Here is a 24536-nt window from a genome sequence, read left to right as displayed (position 1 = left end):
TCAAACAGCACATGCAAGCAGAGTTATATTAAATATTTCCACACAAAATCATCAACCCTGAACTTCACCATGGATTTATTTTAAATTGGAACAAGCTCTTGTAGTCTCCCCAGGTACTGGAGGAAAATGCATGTGTGTCTGCCCCTCCGTGCACGTTATGACATCCTTGGTAACATAAAAAACCCATCTAAGTGGCAACCAGCTTCCAGAGGAGGGCATAAGGACAAAGTACATCTCCTCTGAATAAACAGACTGCTTATCAACACATCACTGCCCTGGCTCAGTCTGAAAAGGCATCATTATAAAAGCTGTCCCTGAGCTTTCTGAAAGAGATGGTTATTTAATTAGACTCAGATAAACAGACCCTGAACTCAGGTACAAGGGCTGGATACGAGGAACTGCCAAAATGAAGGATGCACCATTACAAAGCGTCTCAATAGGGACATTGACCATCATAAGCCAAGAGAACAGCTTCAAGGCGCCTTTCCAAAAAAACAAAAAACATTGTAAAAGTCCCTGGAACTGTAGTGGAGGGATGTGAAATCATTCTTCTGTGACCAAGTACATAATTTGTTTTGCTGATGTTGGAGACTCTCAAGCGTTCAATTGCTTTGACATAGAGGCGGCCGTGGCATATGGTTGACATTGTTTTCAGGCTCATTAAACCATTCAGAGACCACTTGTGCTCGGTGGAAGTCATCCTGTCATCCTGGAAGATTCGTCTCCGGTCAGGCTCATCCTGCTTCACCGCAGGATAGGCATGACCACTCAGAACGGCTTCGTATTTACTGGTGTTTACCATGCCCTAAAAGGAGTTGTGTAGGAGTGGACCTAAACTACAAGTGTCAGAACCGTGCCATAAATACACCTTATAGCTCTCATTTATTCAAGTGATCCGTGTACTTTGGCAGGTACCTGTTGACTTTTCTTCACTTGTTATGCTTTCACAGGCTTTAACTGCAGCCTCTCAGTTGTTGCTTGTTGGTTGGGTTTTCTGCCTTCGGTCTCTTTTTAAACAAGTTAAATGTGTGCTCAATAGGGTTGCGCCCTGGTGACCGACTTGGCCGGCTTAAAATGTTCCACTTTTTCCTTTCTGATGAACTCCTGCGCTAGGCGTGCAGTGTGTTTTGGGTCGTCATCCTGCTGCATTCACGACTTTCACAGCTCTTTTACATGTGCCAAAACTATGTAACATGAAACACCCGGGAAATTAGAAACACCTGTAAAGCTGTTTGTCCCAATACATAAGATCATCTGATTGAGGGAGTTGAACAGGGCTATTGTTCTGGAAGTGTAAAATGTAAATTCATAAAAATACCCATAGGTGAAAGGGAATATTTTCTACTTTTGTCTCAAATTCATATTTTGATCTGAAATCCATATTTCTTGTGCATGCAGCTAAAAATGACTAATTTGACCTTTTGTCCCAAAACCAAGGGAGGGCACTGTACATCTGTCTCTGATAACAATGTGTTAGACCCGTGGATTTTGACGAGTTCAGCGCTGTCCTAGATGGCCTTACATTCTTGTGTGCCCTGTTTGAAGCTTTCGTTGATCTGCTGGAACATGGACTGACATCCCCTCTCAAAAACGGGCAGCACAATGCTCTGGAACGCGTCCTTATAGGCCGCCTGGATGGGCCCCTGCATCGCTTCGGCTGCTGCTCGCCCAATCGCATCCGTCGTGTTCTGGAAAACAGGAAGTAGGTACAGTGAGAAGGGAGGAGGGGGAGAGGAAGTGAGGGTTTTTGACATGTTTAAACTTACTTAAGGCGGAGAGGTATAAGAGAGAATAAGGGGCTTAGTCCGGACAGGATAGGGAATGAACAAAAGGCAGAAAGATGGGGGGAGTGAGCCAGCCACCCACCTTAGACTTGACCACCTTGGTGACATTGTCCTTCAGGGTGACTTCCACGGCGGTCAGCTTGGCAGCGATGGTGTTGCTCAGCTGACCTGTCACCGGCTCCAGGCTCTTAGAGATGGCTGGAGGAGAGAGAGTGAAAAGAATACACAGATTAGTCCAACTCCCCTATAACTCAGGCATGCGATGAAGGCAAGAGAAAACAGGCTGGAAATAAAAACAAAGCAGGAAAATCTCTGATGGCGATAAAACTGAACACTTGCATTCTTGAATTAAAGGGCAGGAGAGGACAGGCAAGTTTACATTTATCCAAAGACTGCTATATTTTACCGTCTCAGTCCACCACATTTCTCACGGCTAGTGGTGAGGATACAGAATGATCAGTTAGGAAGATTCATCTTTTGGTTATCGAGGCTCAGAAATTATGGAAGGAGGAAAAACTGATTGGATAAAATGCAGACAGACATGAGGAGGACTGACAAGCTTCTTCCGTTTTCAGGACAATCTAATGTAACCATATGGATATTCATACAGTATTAATCACTTTATTATATATAATTTATCCTAGGCATAAGGTGATCTCAAGTTCTGAAACACTTTCACTTAAAGATGCGCTGCCTGTTATATGCTCTGTGCTGTTTGTCCGTCTTTCTTTTCCTGGCTGCAAAACAAAATTCTCCTGGGAAGATAATAATGATTGGATAGAGGACCAACAGATCAGTACTATCTTATCTACTGAAGATAGAGACTGTCAAGGCCTTGATACATAGGCAATATTTTGGGACAATTTAGATAGGCTTTTAGCATGGCTTGGTGTTGCCAAAATGGACAAGATCGATGATGATAAACTAGACAAAGCGTAAGGAAAAACAATATGAGCAAACAATTCTGTTGATAAAGCTGAACATGTGCATTGCCTGATAATGTTTCCCCTTTACCAACTTTCAAAGTGGCAAGAGGAGGAAAAAGAAGAGAAAGGCTGATGAATGCAAATCTTGGCTATTCACTGACTACAGACAGCTGGCCGAGCTGCAACAGGCCCCAGCCTCTACAAACGAATAAAATGAATCAAGAGATCAGTTCTCTGTAGCTATTGACTGCAAAGACTGGCTATGGAACTGAGGACAGGATCAGTAAACAAAAACTACAACAAAAAGTGTCTGTAAGTGCCACTTAGAAATGGCTAGAGAAAAGGAAGGGGGTGTACACAAGAAATGACTTTGAAGTGTACAGATCAGTTTGCCCTCCCTCCTCATTTTCATTGGCTGCTTCAGTCTCCTGAACAAGCACGCCGCTGCAGGTGGGTGGAGGAGAGGCGAGAGAGATGAGTATGAGTCAGAAGTCAAGGACGAGAGAGAAAGAAAATACTGGTGTGCATCAACCTACAGACTAAACAGACTCTTGGAGATTTATACCTGACACCTGACTAATGTTAAAGACAGAGTGGTGGCTGTTAGCATTCCTTCATTTTTAAAGGTGAGGTGACCTTTAATGGGAGGAGAGCTGGCTTTCAAAGGGAGGTGAGCAAGCCTTACATGGGAGGTGAACTGGCCTTCAGTGGAGGTGAGCGGGAAAGCAGTAATCAGTAAGCAGTCTGTCTATTTGTGTCTCACTGTGTGCATATACAGTGTGTGTATCCTCTGTGAGCTCATCCGCATGTGTGTGTGTGTGTGTGTGTGTGTGTGTGTGCCTCCTTACTCGGTGGGACCGTCTTCTTCATTTCATCCCGCAGCACTTTGTCCATTCTGTTGGTTAAGGCAGAGCTGAGGGTGTGGCTGAGCTGCTGGCTGAGTTGTTCCTGAAGCTGCTGCTGATGATTCTGACTCTCCGCCAGCACCCGCTCCAGCCTGCGATCTGAGGTCACGAAAGGTCAAGGCTCACAAGAATATGCTGTACAAGGCTCATGTTCAAGATAAGCGTCTGTAAGGTAATAGCACTTTGATACTCCCAGTAGACAAATGGCTTCCCAATAAACTGAAAATTATCCTGTATACAGCACCATTTTGTGTCCCTTATTGAGTTCAAATTAGTGCTGAGTGGAAATGACACAAAATGGCTGCAGGCGGGAGCTGTGCCATCAACTGAAAGCAACTAATGTGCTTTTAAAGGTTCACATTAAAGTTTGGCTTGTCTGTGGTGCTGTCAGTGTCCTGAAAGCTTGGATCTCCAAAAATCATTTCCAGTGATGGAGAAAAAATTGTTTGAGTTTCCACACTGATGGCAATTCAATTTTGGCATATACACAGCATTATTAAAATTATGAATATAATTACATTTCTAAACTAGTTTGTCCAAACAGGCATCTCTAAATGACATGTGGCAGAGCGGTCTTGCTCTTGCCATACTGGACTGACAAAATATCTTTTTTAGTGCATGACTCTTAGATCACTGCAGTATGATGTGAAGGGCTTTATCTACAGCACGTGCACATTTATCATACAACTCGTGCATAAGACATTTATGTCATATAGATGTGTTGATGACAAATGTTTCCATCAGAGGGAGAGTTCTTACAGTAAGGGTTCAAACAGCCAATGTACAGTAAATGATTCCCCATCCTGAGTGACAATTCAATTTAAGCTTGACGAGAATCACGCTTGTTACACTCCTATTTATTAATCTGGCTTTCTGGTGACATACACTCCAGCCTATGACTCCATGACATACAAGCTCATTAAAAAACAAAGGAATGGGGTAAAATACATTGCCCTGTTCATTACAGTGTTCTTGTATGACTCTTAACATAAATTCATAACATATTCATAACAAATGTTACGTTTGCCTGTTGGTTCAAGATAATATGAAAATACCAAGTAATGGCCATTATTAGTGAAGCTAACTCTACTCTAGCAAAAGTTTAACATTAACTTGGCTAACACACGCTCCAAGCATTGCTAGCGGGGAAATACAATTGGGGAAAAAAAAAAACGACTGACAAAGGTAGTGAGCATAAAAGATTAAAGTTTCCCTCTCTTACTTTGCAGCTGTCTCTTCTCAAGGACACTTTTTCCGGAGCTCTTTTTTAGTATTTGCAAAACCTTCTCAGGAATGGGTAAGCTTTGCTACTGTTCTCTAGTGTGTTCCGGGACTCAGGGTACAGGCTGTTCGGTCAAGGACCAATTCATATTGATACAGTTTCCACAAACATTTCTGCTGAACTCGAATATATATTTGAATCATGGCAGCCCGGTTGCTTCAAAAGCCTGGGGTGCAAAGTGGGTTCAAGCTTGGCTCACAACAAAAAAATAAACAAACTGTTTTGCTGCAGAAATTCCAACACGTCCGATAAGTAAGAGTAGTGTCAAGGATACGTTCCTGCTCCTGGTGGTTGGCGATGACGTGCTCTACCTGGGCCATGATGGAGCTCTGCATGGCTTCCATCTGTCCACGCAGTTCCACCAGCTCCCTCTGCTGGCCGCGCAGCAGCATCAGCAACTCTTCCTGAACCTCCGCATTCATCTACGGGAGGATGGGGAGGGAGGGAGAGAGAGAGAAAAATCAGGAAAAGGAGAAGAAAGACAACAGCTGAAGCATATGGCAAATAATAAAAGTAAAATAATTTATATATCCCACAGAGCATGAACAGTTCCTCTGTGGGCGAATCAGAGGCAGAAGACAGGGTAGAAGATAAAGGAGGAGACAAGAGGCAGAGAAACAGAGCAAGAAATCAACAAATATATAGTCAATATCAACTAATTTATTTGAACGAACATATTCAAAAACAAATTCTTCTAAAAACAGCAGTTCCTCCTACACTTCAGATACCATAAGGAGGGTGGACAGACAGTGGATAGAAGGGTTGAAAGTGAGGACAGGTAATGCTAGGGTAACAGAGGGGAGAAAGGAAATCTGCCATATTCTGCATGACATGAAAATATGAAATACGAATCACTGATTGAAAATAAAATGGATACTTTTAAACAATACTCAACATGTTCTTTTTCCATTCTAGTCATCACTGTGGTAGTTAATATGTGCGTGAGGACAGTATAAACTATACACAAACAAGCTATCCAAGATGCATAGATTAGTTGTGACCGCCTACCTGAGCAGCGTCCATCTGCCTGGACTGACAGGATTCACTGAGGAGAGAAGAGAGAGAATGTGAAATACTGAAATCAATCAATGGAGGAAGATCACAGCTCACGACTGATCAAACGCTGTGTGCACTACAGAGGATGTAAAGCAATTGTAAATTTTATCCTGTTGAAGGGAGGATTTGCCTCTCGGTCATCTTTGTTTTGAGAGGTTTTTGAGCTAGATCTGGACTAGATCTGGATCAAGTGGGACATTTTGTAACATTGCTGTGAGATGTTACATACAGATGTTGCTGTGCAATTTACGAAGGTAAAAAACACAGTATCTGCCTATTTTTCTACTTACAAACACAGAAAATAACTCTGTAAGACCACTCTGAATTTAATTTCTAAGATATTAGACTGCAGCTAAAATTGTGAACATTCTTTCAACTTTTGTTATATCCCTACACTCTATCTCTGGCTCCTTCAATGTGGGTGATCAACACACCTGTCGTCCATCTTGCTCTTCCTCTTCAGTTTAGGCGAGCCTCGCGGCGAGGTCTTCCAGTCCTTGACAGGGAGTCTGTGAGAGGAGCGAGAGCCACAGTTGCCCGAGGATGACGCCAGGCTGGCCACCTCATCGTCATGGTCACTGGGTCAAACACACACAAGAGACACAGAGGAGTTTGGTACCATTCCCCTCGTCACATATTAGGTAAGGTGACCAATGGGCCACACTGTGTGTACAAGAATCATATGCGGTGTTGGTGAATGTTACTGCATAAACAAGGAGATATGTGTATTGTGTGTGTGAGTGTGCGTTACCTCTGCTCAGCGCTGGGGTCCTGACTGTCATTCTGTGGGAGGCGATACAAGCGCCCATGGTAGGTTATGTGTCTGTCCTTAAGCTCCTCTCTTGAACTACAACAAAACAGACATGTAACACAGTAAAGACAACAGCAATACATAAACTGACTTTACAGTTGCAAGCAAACCTGATGCCATTGCTTGTTCATGTTAAGGTGTGTGTCTACATGTGCTCTATATACTGTATGCAGTGTTTTTGTACATATACAAAATGTGCATAGTTTAATTCCTAAACATATATCCATTTTGGAGAGGGAAATAAAACAAACAAAGGTTCATAGGTTCATTCCTCATTATTTTATAAAAACACTGATGATTATATCCTATAAAATGTCACTATTTTGTAAGTAAAAAGCTCAAGGTAGCAAATACAATCAATAACATTCCAAATGTGATGTTTTCATGCCAGTCATCTTCTCAGAGTAGAGTCCATATTTTGCAAATTTTGGAATGAAACTCGTCATGTGGACGTGTCTCTGTCAATGAATGTATAATGTGTGAATTTGTGTGTATTATTACCAGTCCACAAGTCCATTGTCCCTCAGACTGTTCCTAGTTTCCCTGGTGATATCAGGTGCCGCCGGCCAAGGTGTGAGGCCAACACTACCGTCTGAGGCCCCGCCCCCTGCCCCAGTGCTCTCCTGCGATAGGGCGGTCTCCAGTAGAGATGGGGTGTGGCTGAGCCTCGGCTCTGCCTCTACTGACCCGCTCACAGACCCATCAGCACCTCCGAGCTCCAGGGGCAACAGGCTGTGACAGAAATAGTTTGGTTTACTGAACACATTACACTTCGTAGCAAATTACTAAGTGCCAGAACACAGTGCCAAAATGCATCATCCCTCCAAGTTTTGTCAAAATCGTACCAGTCAGGTCTGAGATCACATTTGACGGCCCACTCAAGAAGAATCTGTTGTTTTAGGACTAAGACAAAACACTCCTGATAGGACCTATACTTTCAGGACGCTCATGCAAACCATGTATCTGTTTAAGGAGATTACTTATTTTTCCTCCTCTGACCTGTTGTTGTTGGCTGTGCGCGGCGAGGCGAGAAGGTGCAGAGCGGAGGCGGCGGACGCCATGCTGTCTGTCTGCAGGGCTGACAGAGGCAGGGGCTCCGGGTTGGAGACTAGCCCACGCTGAAGCTGCAGGGTCTGGGAGGCGATCTCCGGCATGTCCTGGGACATGGCCGTGGAGGCCGAGGAGATGACGTCAGGGGAGCGGGCCCTGGTCGGGGAGGCCTGCGGCGGCAGCAGGGGAGCGTCCAGAACCTGAGGGCTGTCGAGAGAGAGAGCGCCGCTGGGGGACGCCAAAGCCTGGAGGTGGAGAGAAAGAAGAGGCAAGGAGAGGTAAACATGTTAGAATGTACAATGTTATACAGGGATAATGTACAGTGAGACAGTCATCGCAAAATAAGCCCTGATCCAAGATCCCAAAATGAAGCAGAGACATTAATCATTTGACATTAAAAATTGATTTAAATTTATATAAAGATAAAGTTGTCATGTGAAACAGAATGCATTCAAAATGTCAGCTAGAAAATGCATTCAACAAAATGTGAGTTAAACTTTCATACCAGTCATCATTTTCTCAGACTAGGGGTCATATTTTGCAAATTATATTTTGTAATATTAGTTTACTTCATGTGGACATGTCTCTCATCAATAAATATATAGTGTGTGCATTTGCATTCATGCATTCATTGGCCAATCAGAATTGAGTATTGAACAAGCCATGTAATTAAGAGGGATAAGACACAGGTAGAAGTAGGATAGTGTGTGTGCTTGGTCCGACCTGCAGGTGCTCCATTCCAGAGAGTATAGACGTGGCTCTGGGGCTGCTGGTGGAGGTAGAGAGCGCCAGACTGCTGCTGCTGTTGTTGTTCTCTACTCTGTTAGGGCTCTGACTCACATCCTCAACAGCTCTGCACACAGCAAGACAGACACACAGTACTGAGATACATACGCAGAGGCATGACCGGGACACATGAAAAAAAGCCAGTGGTCATTGTTGTGCTGGGGTCAATACATAAACACACTCAGACATACCATCACTAACATTAAGGAAAATAGCCCCAGGTAAAACACAACACAGAGAGACATCTTGTACCCACCAAATTCTGTCCATGTAATCGCAGAGTTAGTACTGTCCAAATAATAATAGAAGACTAGTAATCTGAATGGTTGAAATGGTAACAGTTTACACATACAGTACATTACATTGTCGCCTTACATTTATCACTGTACATTCCAATTTCCGTCTGAAATGCTTTCAATTGTATATAACAAGGACACACTTGCTGTTATTTCACATTGTTACATATTTAAATTCCTGTTGAGTTAACTGGTCAAATCAAAGGACTTTGAGAAAGGTTGTGATAAATGAGGCTCTAACTAGCCATATTATCACTGTAACACCGTGTACAACTGCATAGAAAAGCTCACCTGTTAGTCGAGTCAGAGTTGCTGCTGATGGCCGTTACAATAGTCAGACTGCTGCCGCTGCTACCAGGAGATGCTGGTACCTGGAGGGGGACAGAGAATAGTCAGCTTCAGGTAAACAATGTAATGAGTGGGATGGAAAATCTCGACTGGGTGTTTACAAAAAAAACAACTGAAAAATCACATTGCACGTGATATTAAACACTGCTGCTACGTTCTACAGCCCCGGTGAGCTGCTTTCTTCCTATATCTTCCATTATTTCCCACACCACTCTTTCTACACTCTCTGTCTCTGACTTTAACTTACCAGCTCAAGAGACTGGATTTTGGACAAAATGAAACCGCAATGCAGATCACTGGGGCTACTGCTTGTACTGCTTGCTTGGGTCACATTACAACTAATTTCACAACAAATTATGACAATCACATTTATGATGGAAAATCTCCAACAAACGGCATCAGAGAATTCAATGACAGGATCTCTTGATGCTTTCTGAACATCTCCATTCCCTTCAATCCTGTCTTTCCCTGCCTCTCCCTTGTCAAAAGGCCGGACATCTCAGCTGTCCTACTACTTTAATATAGTCTGTTTGAGATTATATGAAGGTAAGGTAGAAGTAGGGATAATTGCCGGTATACTAATAGGGCTTGGGGCTTGTGTAAGTTGAGTGCCTCTAGCAGCGCTTTGCAGATGCTAGGGAGGAAGCGCTATTCATGGGCCATGATGTTGCTAGGTGACTAATGAAAACATGTTTGAAGCACAGCGCTCATCTGCCAAAGCTGAAGTGTTTCTGAAGTTTTAGCAAACCGCATGCCGGGGTCAGGCTCGGCTCTGAGCGGTGACGTCAACCAGCGAGTGCTTTCCATTTGTTAATGAGACAGAGGCCAGAGCGAAATGCGGCTCTTGAGAGTTCGTACCGAAGCGCTCGGGGTCATAAAGGCATCGGGGGTCATCAGCTTGGTCATCGCTCCGCTGCCTGGGCCCGGGGTGGAGAGGAAGTCGGCGGGAGCGGGAAGTGACGGGATCTTCCTCAGGTCGTTCTGGGAGCCGCTCCCGGACTCCTTGTCAGAGCTTTGGTCCGTCAGATGGTCTGAGAAACCTGCTGGAGGCAGACAGCAGAAATATGTAGCACTTCAGTTGTGTGGCAATATTTAAGATGCAGAAGAGCAGACCATTCTCAAACACAGGTTTTGTCCAAAGTGTGTCAAGCAGTTGCAAGGACGACAACAGGGAACACAACAAACCTATACTCCCTATGACAAGTCTAGCATGACTCCCTATGACAAGTCTTCCCAGCACCATAAAGAAAAAACAATTTTACATTCCATATATTAAGGGATTTTTAAAATATTTTTTCCCTAATTTTGTACTGTTAGGTCAAATTGTGTAAAATGTAAAATTTTAGGTGAGAGCAGTGAGAGGAGAAGCGGGGGGAGGTGGATAGCAGGGGAGAGTAGAGAGGGAGCAACGAGAGAACATGAGTTGGAGAGAGCTATTCAGTTTTTGAAAATGGTGATGATCATCTTGTTTTTTAGTCTCTGTACATATTTGCTGTGGTTTTGACAGCTTTACTCTTTGTACGCAGGAAAGGCTGCACTAATGGTGGGAAAAGGCATGCTATATCACGGGTATAAGCTATTCTGTTCACAGTTGGTTTCATGTAATTCAGTCCGAGACTGCACTGATGCTGGATTCTATACAGCTTTTGGCTGGTTTTGTGATCAATTTACTGTTTATACCAAGATACAAAGATTGCACTGATGCTGCAGGAAAGAATTTTACTTAGAGGAAAAATTAGGCATTGGTCTAATAAATGAAGATTGGAAATAATTCATTAAGAATGGTACACTTTAATATTGTTATATTGCATGTCATATCATTATTGGAATATCCAACAAATTAATCGCACATTGCATATTCTGTCCAAATCGTGCAGGCCTAACGCATATGCATGTACACATACACTCTCTGTAGATTGGGATTTGTCCTTTGCTTCTGCTACATTTTGACTTCTTGGGAGTCTGTATAAACATGGTGACTTACCAAAGCCATCCTGAGAGTCGGAATGGGGCAGGAAGAGAGCTGAGTTGGAACCCAGGTTGGGCTGGAACCAGATCTGGACATCCTGCAGAGACCTGACAACACACAAACACACACACACACACACACACACACACAGAACAGTAGAACAACAATACATTATACAAGGATCATCAGGAAACTCATGGGGTGAGAGTGGGTCACTCAGCGGAATTCTTTTAAAGGAATAGTTCACCCAAAAATGAAAATTTTGTCATTACCTATTCACCCTCATGTCAATCGGGACATCAGTGAAGTTTGTATGTCCACATAACACACATTGAGTGAACTATTCCTTCAAGTCAAAAGTTAATAATGCAGCCAATGCCATTTTATCATTAAGAGGGCAGACGCCAAGCACTGGATGGGAACTCACTTGGTGTGGACACAGTAGAGTTTGATCTGGATCCCAGACTTGGACTCCATGGGTCCTTGGCTTCCCTCTGGAAGTCAAAATACACACACACCACTTAATACACACACACAAGTTATGCTGTGCTAACTTTTCTTCAAATGTAATCAATTTCAAGAAACTGAAGAGTGGTATGGATCAATGGTGCAACATATTTCATCTCCAATTTCCACTACTTTTAATGGGGAATGTACCAATGTACCAGAGAGGATTTCTGAAATTTTACAAGACCTCCAAAAAATGACCAAATGAAAACTGGAAGCAGATCATTGAGCTTGCTGTTTTTAAAATATGATCATATTGTATTTGGTGGCGTTTATAATATATAAATGACTAGCATCACTGCCATGTTATTTAGTTTAATATATTTAGCATAATAATAAACAGGTAACAGGGATGACTGAAGGACTGATGGAGTGAGATGAGCCCTTCTCTGTGTGTGTGTGTGTGTGTGTGTGTGTGTGTGTGTGTGTGTGTGTGTGTGTACCTGTGGTCATGCTCTCACTCTCCTCCTCTGCAGGGAGGACCTCAGTGTGTCGCAGTCGGCTGTGGGTGACCTCTTGGACCCCGAAGCTGAGCACAGGGTGGGTCAGCAGGAACTCGGACACGGCTGTGAAATTGGCCTTGCCTTTCTCCTGGTCCTGCCGGAGCTCCATCACATAGAGAACCTGGAAGGGGGGCAGGAAGACAACATAGCATGGTTAGTGCCAGGATGTGCTGGCAACGAGGGCTGAGGGGGGTTGGAAATATTTTAAAAATATTTTGTCAGTTTAATAAAATACATGATCATACACTATACTCACAAATCTTATTTATTTGCTTCAAGGAAACACACTTGATTGGCATTTTATTTTTTGTATCAAAACTTTATATCAAAAACTATGCTGGACCATTGGATGGAAACATAGCTAGTAATGTGATCAAGTAAATATAGCTAAATGTTAAAAGGAACCTAATCATGTTGGTCAGGTTGGTTGACTAGCCATTTGAACTGCTTCAAAATCTCACTCTTGCATCATCTAGAACCTGTAAGACATCATGATGCGAATCAAGACCATCAATTGATGGCTGGCTGACACAAGGCTCACTGGGATAAAGACAGAACACTTCTATCATCTTTCCTTCTTTTGTCCTCATTTCACCTCTTGGACAGTGCAGGAATTTCTGGTGCCAACCTCATGTGAAAACATTTCTCCTAAGAAAGTAATCAATATGGCTTTGTCTTGTACGAAATACTGCCTACTTGAGATGAGACACAAAGACAATTCACTTAAATCAATAAGCTTGATCGATGTGTTAACACACAACAGAAATTAATTATTTGTGAACATTCCTAACACCACGGCTGACAATGTTGTGCTGACCTTCCTCTGCACGTCAGTGAGGATGAGATACTCAGCAGACAGGTCCAGACTGGCCTTCAGACTTGGCAGAACCGACGAGTTGAACGGGTCTGGAGAGAACCTGAAAGAGGAAAACACTAGGATTAGTATCTTAAGGCCTGTGCACATAAACAACTATCTAAAATCAATGGCTTGTGCTTTGGATCACAAAGAATAATCAAACCAAACTCTTCACAAAAAAGAAACACAATTCTAACACAAAACTAACCGTCATATTGTGCGTGTAGTAGCGTCCAAGTAGTTGGAAACACTACATGACATTGTTTTATTGTGGTATGCTGATTATATGTACCATGTAAAGAATTAAGCATGTTCTATCTAGAACAACAATATAAAACATCACATTGTATGGTCCAACCGATATATATTTGTGTTTTCAATATTATTGCCTGACACCGTTTGTAGATATAACCCGTATTAGGATAATGATGACGAGTAAAGCTTTGTGATTAAATAGCCTCAATTGAGCTCTCTGAATTACTCCTGAAGAACCAATTTTGAGGGGAACTTTCCAGAGGGACATTTAGTTTTTGACCCAGAAATTCTGTATTGGTGGGGCCCTGTTACACAGGACACAGGGGTTATGGATGAGGTATCATTCTAGATTAATGGAGCAAACAAGCTAACCTGATGGTCTGTAAGCAGGTCCAGGAAACGGTACACCACATCTTCAGTTCCTGGTTCTGATCTGCTCCGGTTATAAGGAACCGCCAGAACGGAACACTGGAGAGAGAAGTAGAACGGTCCAGAGAAGATGAAGGAGGGGTGAAAGAGAATGTGGGTAAACATCAGCCTCAGAGGAATACAAATAAGTCACACGTTTCATTGAGTGCTTTGTGTGTCTGTGTGTGTGTGTGTGTGTACTAACTCGGGGTCCTGCTTCTTATGGTTGTCACAGAACAAAAGGCAGGAGAGGGGACGTCCTCCGTGAGGCCGCAATTCATGAAGACACCTGGAGGAAGGAGTGGGAACAGAGAAAAAGGGGAGAAAAGATGGGGAGAGAAATGTTGAATGCAGAATGTTAGGTTTCTTTCAGAGAAAATTCAGCTACTTCTTGGCTAGGAGAATTTACATTTGCATTATGAAGTGTTAAAGTACACAAAAGGTATATCAAAGTTCCATTAAATATGCCTTCCTTCCTTGCTTACCTGGGCTGGTCCTGTGTTCCCTCTATGTATATCTGCCAGAACTTGACGTATCCATCGTGGCTGGCTGTGGCCAACACGGTTCCATCCGGAGACAGAGCGCCTTCACTGACGCGCTGGAGGGATAGACATGGAACTTTTACTGTAGGAATCTATGAAATTAACCCAGGAGTTTCCACACTGGGCAAAATTTAAATCACAATGCAGATCACTGGGCTACTTTTTGTGAAGGTTTTTTTTTTTGTTCAAGACATCTGACATTGAAGGAAATGGAAAGCATCCTGTCGTGTGGATCGTGCAAGAGATTCAGAAATTCAACATGTTTACCCCAGTTGCCACTAGTAGGTATACAATAGAGGGACAGGCATGGAAAATAATCATTACATTCCATACAAGCATGTTGAATTGAATGGACAGACATAATGGGTTAAGAATTTTGCAAGACCAGAATCAAAACTATCATGGAATTATACAAAGTGCCGAATCCATTTTCTTTGCAATTAACCTTCATTTAAACCCAAGTGTCATCAGGGAGAAGTCATCTATTTATAGACCACCCCTGTAATAACATGCCCCACAGTGACAGGGCTCTACAGGCCAGGGGAGCATCGGAAAGCACAAAGCCCCTGGTGTCTTTTCCTGACTCCTACCTGGGTGTGTCCCTTGACTGTGATGAGGCCCTCCTTCAGCTCCGCGGCATCGACCGGCCAGCTGCTGTTGTTGGCTCGCAGGACCTCCAGGTCCCAAACCTCTGCCTGGAGGGAGAGGAGGACATGGTCAGGGGAAGTCAGGGACAGGGGTAAGGAAGGCAGGAACAGCACAAGAGGGATGGGAGCCAGGTTAAGGTCGGTGTGCGGTACATTCACATGCCTGGTGATTTTCCAACTATAGTGGCTAAGTCAACGCATGAATTAAATATTTTGTTCTGCAATTCTGTTAGTTAGCACAGCACATTGGTGTTAACAGGTGGAATTTTCAACGTCAATGTACTGTCAATGTAGTGTCCATGTATGCCAAATCAAAGGTCTATCGAGTGGGGCCGGGGATTTGGATTACAATAAAGAGCATCGGACAGGGAGATGCACTAAGAGGGTTGAGACAAAAGGTCCTTCAGTAAGGTAAACTGGAGGTAAATTAAAGCAGAGTGGCATGAGAATGAGATGAAGATTGAGGGGCTGTTCATACCCCTCTGTGTATTCATACCAGATTTGGGAAACACATCCCGCCACCAGCCAAATGCTGGTAAATTTTGGCCAGAAATTTCCTATCCTCTACCAGGCACTTTGGCAGGTGACCCAACACCATTAAGAGGTATCCTATTCCAAAAATCTTGCCTGATACAATAGGAGAAGCGGCAGGTGAATTTTGTGATTTACCAGCCACTGCGGCTAGTGAACACAAAAGTTTCAAGGCCTGCTTTCTTTCCCTTAAGAGGCGATGTGAGCCAGCCCACCTAAAGCAACTGCCAGCCTGCTCAAAGTTGTTTTTTTAATCCGTTCCGAAAGTGCTAAAGTGGGAGTGCTACTGTCTCAGGGTCTATTTGCGGTTTTCAGTGGCCTTTCCATCGTGCCGGGACAAACATTTACCCTGTCTTCATGTAGAAGGGCGAGGGTCTGGCTGGTGTCGTCCTGGTTCTCCTCGTTGTCGTCCAGGATGAACGGGCACCAGATGAGGCGGCGATGGGAGTTCAGAGGAGTGTCCTCTGGCTGTCGGATGTGGACCACCACCTGGTCGCTGTGGGGGACGTGGGTTAAGGGAAATGGGAGAAAAGGGGGAGGCCTCAAAGACCAGTCCCTGAAGGATTCCTTTCTGTGATTATTCCTTCCTGAGACAACAATCAGGTTGAGATGGCAGAGGTTTTCATGTAAAATTATAAGGCAATTTGGGCTGTTGACATAATCTGAGAATGTATGGGGGGGCTGAAAGAGTCCCAATACCTTAAAATAATTTCATATAAAAAAATATTCATACACACAGAAAAATTATGAAAGTTCAAAAACCAGTGCAGATACTAGCATTAAGAAACATACACTCTTTCAAGGACACACATACGAACACAGTCTCAGCTGCCTTCCAGTATTCACAGCATGTCAGGATACAGTATCTTGCTGCTGGTGCAGGTGAGCTGCCAGACCACCAGGTTGCCGGCTTCATCCACGCAGCCCAGCAGGGAGGAGTCCAGGTGGGCGAAGGCCAGGTCTGTGACGGCCCCGGTGAAGCCCTTCAGCAGGGAGCGCTCGGCAAATCCCACACTCAGCACACGGATCATAGCGTGGTTGTTGGCTCCTGAGGGGAGAAATGTTTATTTTGACGAAAACAGAAAAAAACAGCAAGGAGCCTTGGGTACTACAGCGCTGAATACAGATAGATTCAGTGGGACAACCGCAATAGTAGTCGCAGATTCTCATCCTGTGACAAAACGCATCAGGGTTGGTAGAGTAATGGAACAATATGTAGAGAAGAGCGATGTTGCAATGTGCCAGTTCACAGAGGGAATGCACAAAAACACAGACATAGGACTATTTTCTCACTCTTACACAAGCAGCTGGCCAAGGGGAAGTAGTAAATGTAAGTAAGTCTCAGTTTCAGTCAAGCAAAAAAAGTGAAATGAGACAAAACCACCTGGAAAATGCCAGCTGTGTTTAAGCACTAAATACATAAATCAAATTGAAGTTTAATTTTTGTCCCTGCGTGTACTTCCACATTTGCGTGTCAGAAAAATGTGTTGGTTGTGTTAAACCTGTATTTCATAGCAGTTCTATTCTTTATAATTAAGTGTCTTTTTAGAGTCATTTGGACTCTTGAGTTATGTATCACACATTGGTTCATGCACTCCTGTTCAGGATGTGAGGACTGGTATTGGCTAATGAAGTATGTAGGAAATACTACCTGCTTAATAATGTTCTAATCCTGTGGGAATTCAAGCTCAGGACAAGCTTTAAACAGCAAAACAACCACCAAGATCTACCACAGAAAGTTGGTTATTACTGAGCCACTACACTGTGTCAATTTATATTTTATTTTACTGAGATGGGTGTTTACCTATTCCTTTTATAAGATATAAACCATGTATATTCCTAACTATGAACCACAAAGAACATCAAGAATATACTTAAGTTCTAAAAGTTGTTCAGAATAGCAATTGCCATTATATTTTGATTCAAACATAAATTATTTAAGGTCTACCAACCAAAAAGCAGGCATAGAGCCCTAGCTGTACCACAGTAACAGATGTAGTCCTTAGCATTTGGCTCTCCAGAATCCAAAGGCAACTGGACACGAGGGGCTGGGCTGCAGCTGCCAGCTCCCCCTGTCAACTCAAAACAAACAGACTGCTTCTTCCTGTATTCTTAGCAACAACCAGAGAGTGTTTAAGTGGGCGCCCCTCCCTTAGCCGAACACCCAACATGAACTTATATTCACTGGTAGAATTGGGTTACTAATACCCAGTGGTACAAAGAAGAGCTAGGTAGTTCGTCTACTCAAGCATGTTATTTACAACCCTAGAACAACTTTGGCATTGCTTGCTACCAAAAAAATAAAACCTTGAATTTGTTGCTCAAGCTTTCGGCATATTTGGCATATGAAGAAAACCTTAGCTTTTTACAGATCCTAATACACAGCCCCCAATTCCCGCACGGGGATCATACAAGTTTTTAAAGTTTCAGCTCATCAATAATGTAAAACCACTCTCCCTCTCTTCTTTTAACCATCAGCAAATTCCTTAGGCTGATCCTACACAACAGAGTTTAGTCCCAGTGTCTAACTTGCCAGCACATTTCAAGGACTTTCAATGACTTTTTCCAGCACCATTTTTCTGTTCACAAGGACTCCACACAAACATGTCTGTAAACCTTACTGCGTTTTAACAACCATCAGTGGTTTAAACCATTGGTTCACGTGCTTTTGAGTCATCTTTTCTCCACGGAGTAGCTGAGGGCATCAAGAGACATATTCAGGTCAGGCAGTCAGTCATCAACCCTTTGTGAGATCCAGAGGGCGTCTTTGGCTGCGAGATGCAGCAGACCGGCAGCATTGTAATCAATCCAACAGTCTCCCGGTATGAAAACTAAAGTGAAACTTAACATTCCACAATTTGCTCCAAACTCGCCTGTGTTAGAAACAGGATTTGTAAACAGTAACCTGATAACTCGTCTTCTGCTGCCCTATAAACTTTTACGGTAGGTATCGTTATTACTAGTATTTAAGTAACGTTAGTGGAATTAGGTAATTTAATCGACAACTGTGTTGCAATGCTTCAATGCAATAAATTGGGCCTGTGCAGGATCTGTGCTTGTTCTAGAATGTCAGTCTTTTTTTCTATGTTTTGACTTGCATTATGTCAAACACTGCAAACATTTTTAAGCACTTCCTCACATTACAGGCTTATTTTGCAGGTATTCTAGTACTTACATTTTGAAAAGTTAGTATCAAGGACTTCAGGCAATTTAAGGACCTTGTGCGACCCCTGATATCTATAAGTCTTAAGTGGTGCGCTTGATTCACCTCAACTGTCTGTTGCACAGCTGAATAAAGACGGCTAAGGGGTTCTAAAATACACAGTTGTAGAGCTCAGACAGGTGTACATGTTGGCGTATTGAAGATGTACACATGTATTAATGAGTCATATTCAAACTATGAATAATTCAAGTATGGTATTTCAAGGTGTTTATGTTAAAATAGCTGTATGACAGAGCAGAAATATGCCAATACTGCAGCCTTCCACTGATACACTTCCTAGCTTAATGTCGAGTCAAGGATCAGGATAATCAATACACCGCTAATGAAATGGGTGGAGGATGGAGGCTAAAAAAATAAGTGGAATAGGCAAGTAGTGCTTGCCAGACTTAAAACAGCCGAGTCAAAACTAAGAAGAGAGGCAGTAGCTGCAGGCTCAGTTTTGTAAGGCAGATAAGGGGTTCCAAAAAGCAACATGACTCCCCGAAACTGAACTTTGTAACAGAGTCATGGTCGTTATGTTTGGATGGTTTAGCTGCCTGGCATGCCTCTGAAGTTAAGTGTAGTAAGTGTAGTAGGGAAAAGCCTATTTACCCCACAGTCAGCTTTCCAAAATTGAATGCAATGGGGGGGGGGTTAGGGTTAGGGTAATGTGCTCTGTATACAATGATTGGGGGGAAAAAATGGTAATTTATTTGAATTTACATGCATAGTTACTGTTAACTGGGTATAAATCTGCTTTAAAGTTGAGAAAAGGTTAATGATTGCCCAAAGAAATGAAGACAATGTATTATAAACAGAAAATACAATATACTGATATTCTGATTTGTTTGTGCTCTTAGTTCTAGTTGATTAAAATCTAAGTAACATCTAAAGTGCTGTTAGCTTTTTGTGTTTTTTGGCAGACAGAAAGGGCACTGCAGGACTCTCACCTCTGATGGCGTAGGCCAGGAAGGAGTTGGACACAGCTATCAGTTTGCCATAGTAATACTTGTGTTCCCAGTCATACTTGGCAACAGGCTGGATTTTCACCTGCAGGCAACAGAAAAACAACGTTCAAAATCCTAATGCTCTCAAAACAAAGTACACACAGATTTTTTAACTATGATGCTGTGGTCTTCAAGAGCTAAAGCCATTATGCTATGCTATCAAAATGTATTAATCTACACGTAGGGTTAGGATTTAGACTTTAACAACTTAACTAGATGACTGGCTGCCACTGGCTCAATTACCATAATACCACTATACAAGTTGAGACATAACTATCCTTCATGTCATAATGAGTAGTTAATTTTTAAAGCGACTATCTTTATTTATATCCAACCTTCCTGCCTTGAGTCTCAGCACTGGATAAATTGTGTGAAAGGCCAACTTTTAAGACAGGAGAAACATAATAGATGTTGCTTGTAGCCCATAAGGGAGCAGGCACATGACAGTGAGTCATCACAGGAGACAGGTTTGCATCAAAACAAAAATATTAATAGCAACAGATCCTCTTCTGCCACACATCTGCTTTATTGCCTTACTTTGTTGGTGTTGCACGTCTCCTAAACTACTTGGCGTCTAGTTCATTTAAACACTTAATGGACAGCACCATTTTTAAACTGATAACTTAGCGCCTTACCTTGTTGCTGCCCCGAGCCTTGCTGTCGATGCTGGAGTCTCGACTCGCAACAATCTCCACATTGTTGGAGATGATGGGAATACAGGTGGAGCCATCGTCACCGGAAAGACAGCTGAAGTTGAAGCACATGCATTTGAGTACAACATGGATTCGGTTTTGAGCCAAACTTATCTTAGCATACAACTGTGTTGGACCACATCACTCTCATTTCAACTCCCTTGCCTTTCCCAACTGAGAATGAAGCATTAAAGCTTGTGTTATTTTTGTTACAAGTGGATAGATTGTCAAGCAAAAATGAATACATTTCATCATAAAAAACATTGTCTTGTCCCAGCAAATGAGACAAACTGAAGATAAACTAACAATGAGGGTAGAACAATAACACAAGTGGCTCCGTTCCAATTCCAGTAAACCACACTGAAGGCTAAGCTATTTGTTTTTTAACCACTTGTTCAACTTGTACTGAGCCAACAGAAGCTTAGAGCAGAGAGGAGCTATCTGTATGTGCTTACATTTCACTTGTGACACAGCCAAGCTAATACCAACCTAATGGAGCCAAGAAAACTTGTTTTGGTTTTTAACATGTTATGGAAAGGCAGCAACAGATCGTTAAAATTATGCCTCTTGAACTTGAATTGGAGAAAAACATTTTTAAACCTGGGGATTGTTGAATGTTGCTAGCTGCGAAACAGTTGTGAGAAAAAGCCCATCAAAGTTCTGCAAGGTTTTTCAGACTCTCTATGGAGTTATATAGTAGTCAGACATTTAGAACTGCAGAAACTGTAAGAAAATTGCCAACCAATTGACAGTGTGGCACAGAACATACAATCATAGAAATTATCTAGTTAACTAGGCTTATTAATAAATTAATAACATGCAATAGTAATTAAGGACTCAGCTCAGGAAATACCTAGGCAGCTGACAAAATACTTCAGAATCTGCGTTCCGTCAACAGACCGCATAGATCATTGTACTCTTGTACTCTTACTCTTTTAGATACTTATTTTATTTGTCTACTGGCTGTGTTCAATTAGATTACACTAAAGACTAGCTCATAGTTAGATCAGTTTAAGATTGCTTTTCTGAAAAACAAAGTGACAACCCTGATGCCCAGAGTGAAAATGAAGAGCCATGTCCAAAAAAGGGCTGGTGCAACAAATGCCTTGGTTTGCTGCAGCATGTACTTTAGTTTTGTTTTTTTTCTTTTTTAAACATGATTATTATACTATTCTGACTTTCAGGTACACCTTAAAGGATATGTGTCTCATTCCAACACTCACAACAATGCTATGGTCAGAACGAAAACATGCAGTAGCATCTAACTCTAAGTGTGTCCCTCGGCTGGATGGGGATTCACTTTGGTAAGCGGAGGACGGTTTCCCAGTTGAAGAAATTGGGACAGACTCTTATTTTATGTTGGACACCCACTCACATTATCTGACTCTCCTGAGCACTGTTGATGTCTGCTGCACTGGCTCCAGTGGATTCAGCCATGGTTGACCGGTCGCTGGTTCCTAGAAGGCCTGCTGCTCCCAACAGGCCGTTCAGCTCTCCATTAAAAGACGGCTTTCTTTGGCTGTCACTTGACTGCACATCTGAGGAAAGAAATTGGGAGTGAGGGTCACGTTGTTTCAAGCCAGATGCCGGAAATTCAAAGCTGGTAGGTCTTGATCACAACCTCTGTGCGTTCCAGTGGTCCAGCTCGGAAAAACAAGGAAAGAATGATGGAAGCCCACAAGAAGGTGATATTTGTGCTGGTGGTTTCTTTCCCCATGAAACAATTAATGTTATGTCAACAATAGTTGGCAGTTTTAGCTATGTTTAAATATTTACCATGTGTTCTAATAAACCGAAATCTGAATAACAAACTTGTATGTGTATTTTGAAGATTATAAAGATGTTAAAAGTAATGCAGAGTACCGTTTACAGTGTCTGTCACCATGCTGATGAGGTGTCAGGCAACTGCATTTCAACAGGGTTGAGAAATTTTGCTATTTTCCTACATCGAATTCTGACTTCCATTGCATTTTTCCTAGCAGGAAGTCAGAATTTCCAACGTTCAAGCAAGATCTGCAACACAGCATTTTACTCGAGGTGAGGATTCACTGTGTTGCAAACACCCAACCTACACACAATTTTGCAAACACTTTTACATGGCAAGTAAAAGCTTAATTACCTTCAGTCCATCTGTAATTTTTCTATACGTTTCAAGTGCAATTTCCACCCTTTATATAGAAACATATCAACAGACATTCACACTATCTGTCACGGTGTAATTTACCATGGTAATGGGTCACAGTGACTTTCAAACCAAGCTGTTTGTAGGGAGAGGTTTGACCTTATAGAAGGCCATAGATTAAGCAGATGGTGCAAAAGCCTCTTATTTGTAAATTACTTCTAAAAAAAACAACATAAAGCACTTCTGGTGTTTTATTACTTACAACTTTTAGATTTCACATAAACATGAAAATGTCAAATTTCACTTAAGGTTCTGCGGATTGCTCCAGTAAGTTAGGGCATCTGATCCCATCTGAATGGCTCTTCACAACACAGTTGAGTGAGACACTGGGAGTGAGTTGTACATTTATTAAGAGTGCTCTCAGACACCATTCATCCAAACTGCATTAATGATTTTAGTGTCTGGGAAGGCTCTCTGGAGGATCAATTAGCAACAACCTTGGGGCCAAATACTGCAGCAGAGAGCGGGTAAGTGCATGAAGCAGGCTGCTCTGCCCCATGTCCTGTTCACAACACCTCGAGTTAACATTAGGTGACAAGACACCTGTGTTTTCTTTCAGTGCTTCAATACATCAAGCCAATGTTAGCTACCAGGTTAAAACAAAGCAACTTAAAATGAGTGGATCCAAATTCGCCTAGGAGAAAGTTTAAGCAACATTAATAGTGCAAAGTTATCAAGTGAAATTAATGTTATGTGTATCTGCTGGTCAATCCTGCTTTAACTAATGTGCAATAAAAGTAAACCATTAAATTCTAGTCCATGGGAAATTAGGTTTGCCGCACACTAGCCTCATGTTTTGTGTGCACTATGCTTCCCCTGTACTTTGCCAGCAGCCAGAAGAAGCCCAAGCTGTGCACAGGTCACTTCACTATTCTGCATTAAATTCCAGTTTTGAGAAAAGCTGCACTTGATTAGGCAGGACACCGACCTTCTACGCACTTATGGAGGCTCAAGCTATGTCCTGATACCAATAGATTCATTTTGTTTTAACAAAATGTTTGCGGTGATAGGGCATGCCGAAATAAATTTATTTTGAGCTACGAATGACAACAGGTAGACCAGAGATAATTTAGAATAAACAAAAGTTTTCATCAACATTTTACAACGGGTAGCAGCAAAACACCTAGCTTCCCTATACCAGCAAATAGACCGAGACATAAGCTAGCTAACACCGTAGTGACAAATGAAGACATCCATTAACGTTAACTAGCGTTACCTTGCGCGCTTCCGAGGCAATTATCTATCATTACGAGTGACTGGAACATTTCATCCACAAGATTCATTATTTCACGGTGGTTTGTGTTAAATTACTTCTTCAAGTAGATAGTTTCATTCTCTGACATCAGTTTGCTCTTATTGCATGAGGAGGCGCCTAACATTGGCAAGCTAGCGCAACTGCTATACTCTAGTCACGTTAGCATTTCGCAGCAAAACGCTATTTACTACAATGCTGTCTAGGCTAACGTTAGCTAGCTGTTTAGCTAGCCAGCTACCTAGCTTATCATTAGCTGCTGCGGCCTAAACTAGCGCAGCCGCTTTTCATTCCCGGTGCCACTTACCGGCGCTGTTCCCGGGGCGGTCGAGCTTGAGGATGTCCCGAAGATGCTGGGTCGCACCCTCAATGTCTATATTAGAATTGGACGCCATGGGTTAGGGAAAGGGGAGACTGGGTTAATTTAGGGGGGAAATAATGATTTCTTGTTTGGTGCGATGCTGTCAATGCTCACTTCGTTCACCCTGAGCAACCGTCTAAACTTCCGCTATGTCCGCGCCTAGTGTTCCGACTCGTCGGTCCGTCAGGTCGTTGGTTCCTACTCGGTGCTTTGGGACCTGCTGCAGTCTGTTGCCCTCCATACAAATGTAATGCAATCAACATGGTGAAATTTCATTAATGGACCATGTCGGATTCCATTCCAGAGGCTACTGACAGCTTGCAATATGGTTCACCACACTATTGACCGATCACTGATTGAATCATCAAAGTACAACTA

General features: G+C 42.6%; 1 protein-coding gene across 1 annotated transcript in view; it reads right to left on the bottom strand.

Moving 5' to 3' along the window:
• edc4 (enhancer of mRNA decapping 4) overlaps window positions 1-24271 on the bottom strand; it is a 35458-nt gene extending 11187 nt beyond the window's left edge. The window contains exons 1-26 of the mRNA XM_071524179.1: window positions 24105-24271; window positions 21739-21901; window positions 20307-20418; window positions 19615-19714; window positions 16324-16510; window positions 15811-15958; window positions 14875-14979; window positions 14228-14340; window positions 13948-14031; window positions 13707-13802; window positions 13041-13140; window positions 12164-12344; window positions 11641-11707; window positions 11229-11320; window positions 10103-10287; window positions 9188-9267; window positions 8538-8667; window positions 7764-8059; window positions 7266-7496; window positions 6705-6800; window positions 6388-6531; window positions 5906-5942; window positions 5172-5319; window positions 3559-3714; window positions 1867-1982; window positions 1523-1688 (exon numbers count right to left, since the gene is read on the bottom strand). Of these exons, the coding sequence (XP_071380280.1) occupies window positions 1523-1688; window positions 1867-1982; window positions 3559-3714; window positions 5172-5319; window positions 5906-5942; window positions 6388-6531; window positions 6705-6800; window positions 7266-7496; window positions 7764-8059; window positions 8538-8667; window positions 9188-9267; window positions 10103-10287; window positions 11229-11320; window positions 11641-11707; window positions 12164-12344; window positions 13041-13140; window positions 13707-13802; window positions 13948-14031; window positions 14228-14340; window positions 14875-14979; window positions 15811-15958; window positions 16324-16510; window positions 19615-19714; window positions 20307-20418; window positions 21739-21901; window positions 24105-24192 (3421 nt within the window). The 5' untranslated portion in view covers window positions 24193-24271. The remainder of the gene's footprint in view (window positions 1-1522; window positions 1689-1866; window positions 1983-3558; window positions 3715-5171; window positions 5320-5905; window positions 5943-6387; window positions 6532-6704; window positions 6801-7265; window positions 7497-7763; window positions 8060-8537; window positions 8668-9187; window positions 9268-10102; window positions 10288-11228; window positions 11321-11640; window positions 11708-12163; window positions 12345-13040; window positions 13141-13706; window positions 13803-13947; window positions 14032-14227; window positions 14341-14874; window positions 14980-15810; window positions 15959-16323; window positions 16511-19614; window positions 19715-20306; window positions 20419-21738; window positions 21902-24104) is intronic.
• Window positions 24272-24536: the final 265 nt, after the last annotated feature.

The sequence above is a fragment of the Centroberyx affinis genome, unplaced genomic scaffold (genome assembly GCF_046629955.1).
Source record: "Centroberyx affinis isolate AG114_WGS23_722 - 3 ecotype Tasmania unplaced genomic scaffold, CSIRO-AGI_Caff_v1 ptg000103l_1, whole genome shotgun sequence".
NCBI lineage: Eukaryota > Metazoa > Chordata > Actinopteri > Beryciformes > Berycidae > Centroberyx > Centroberyx affinis.
This window is presented reverse-complemented; position numbering and strand designations above follow the sequence as displayed.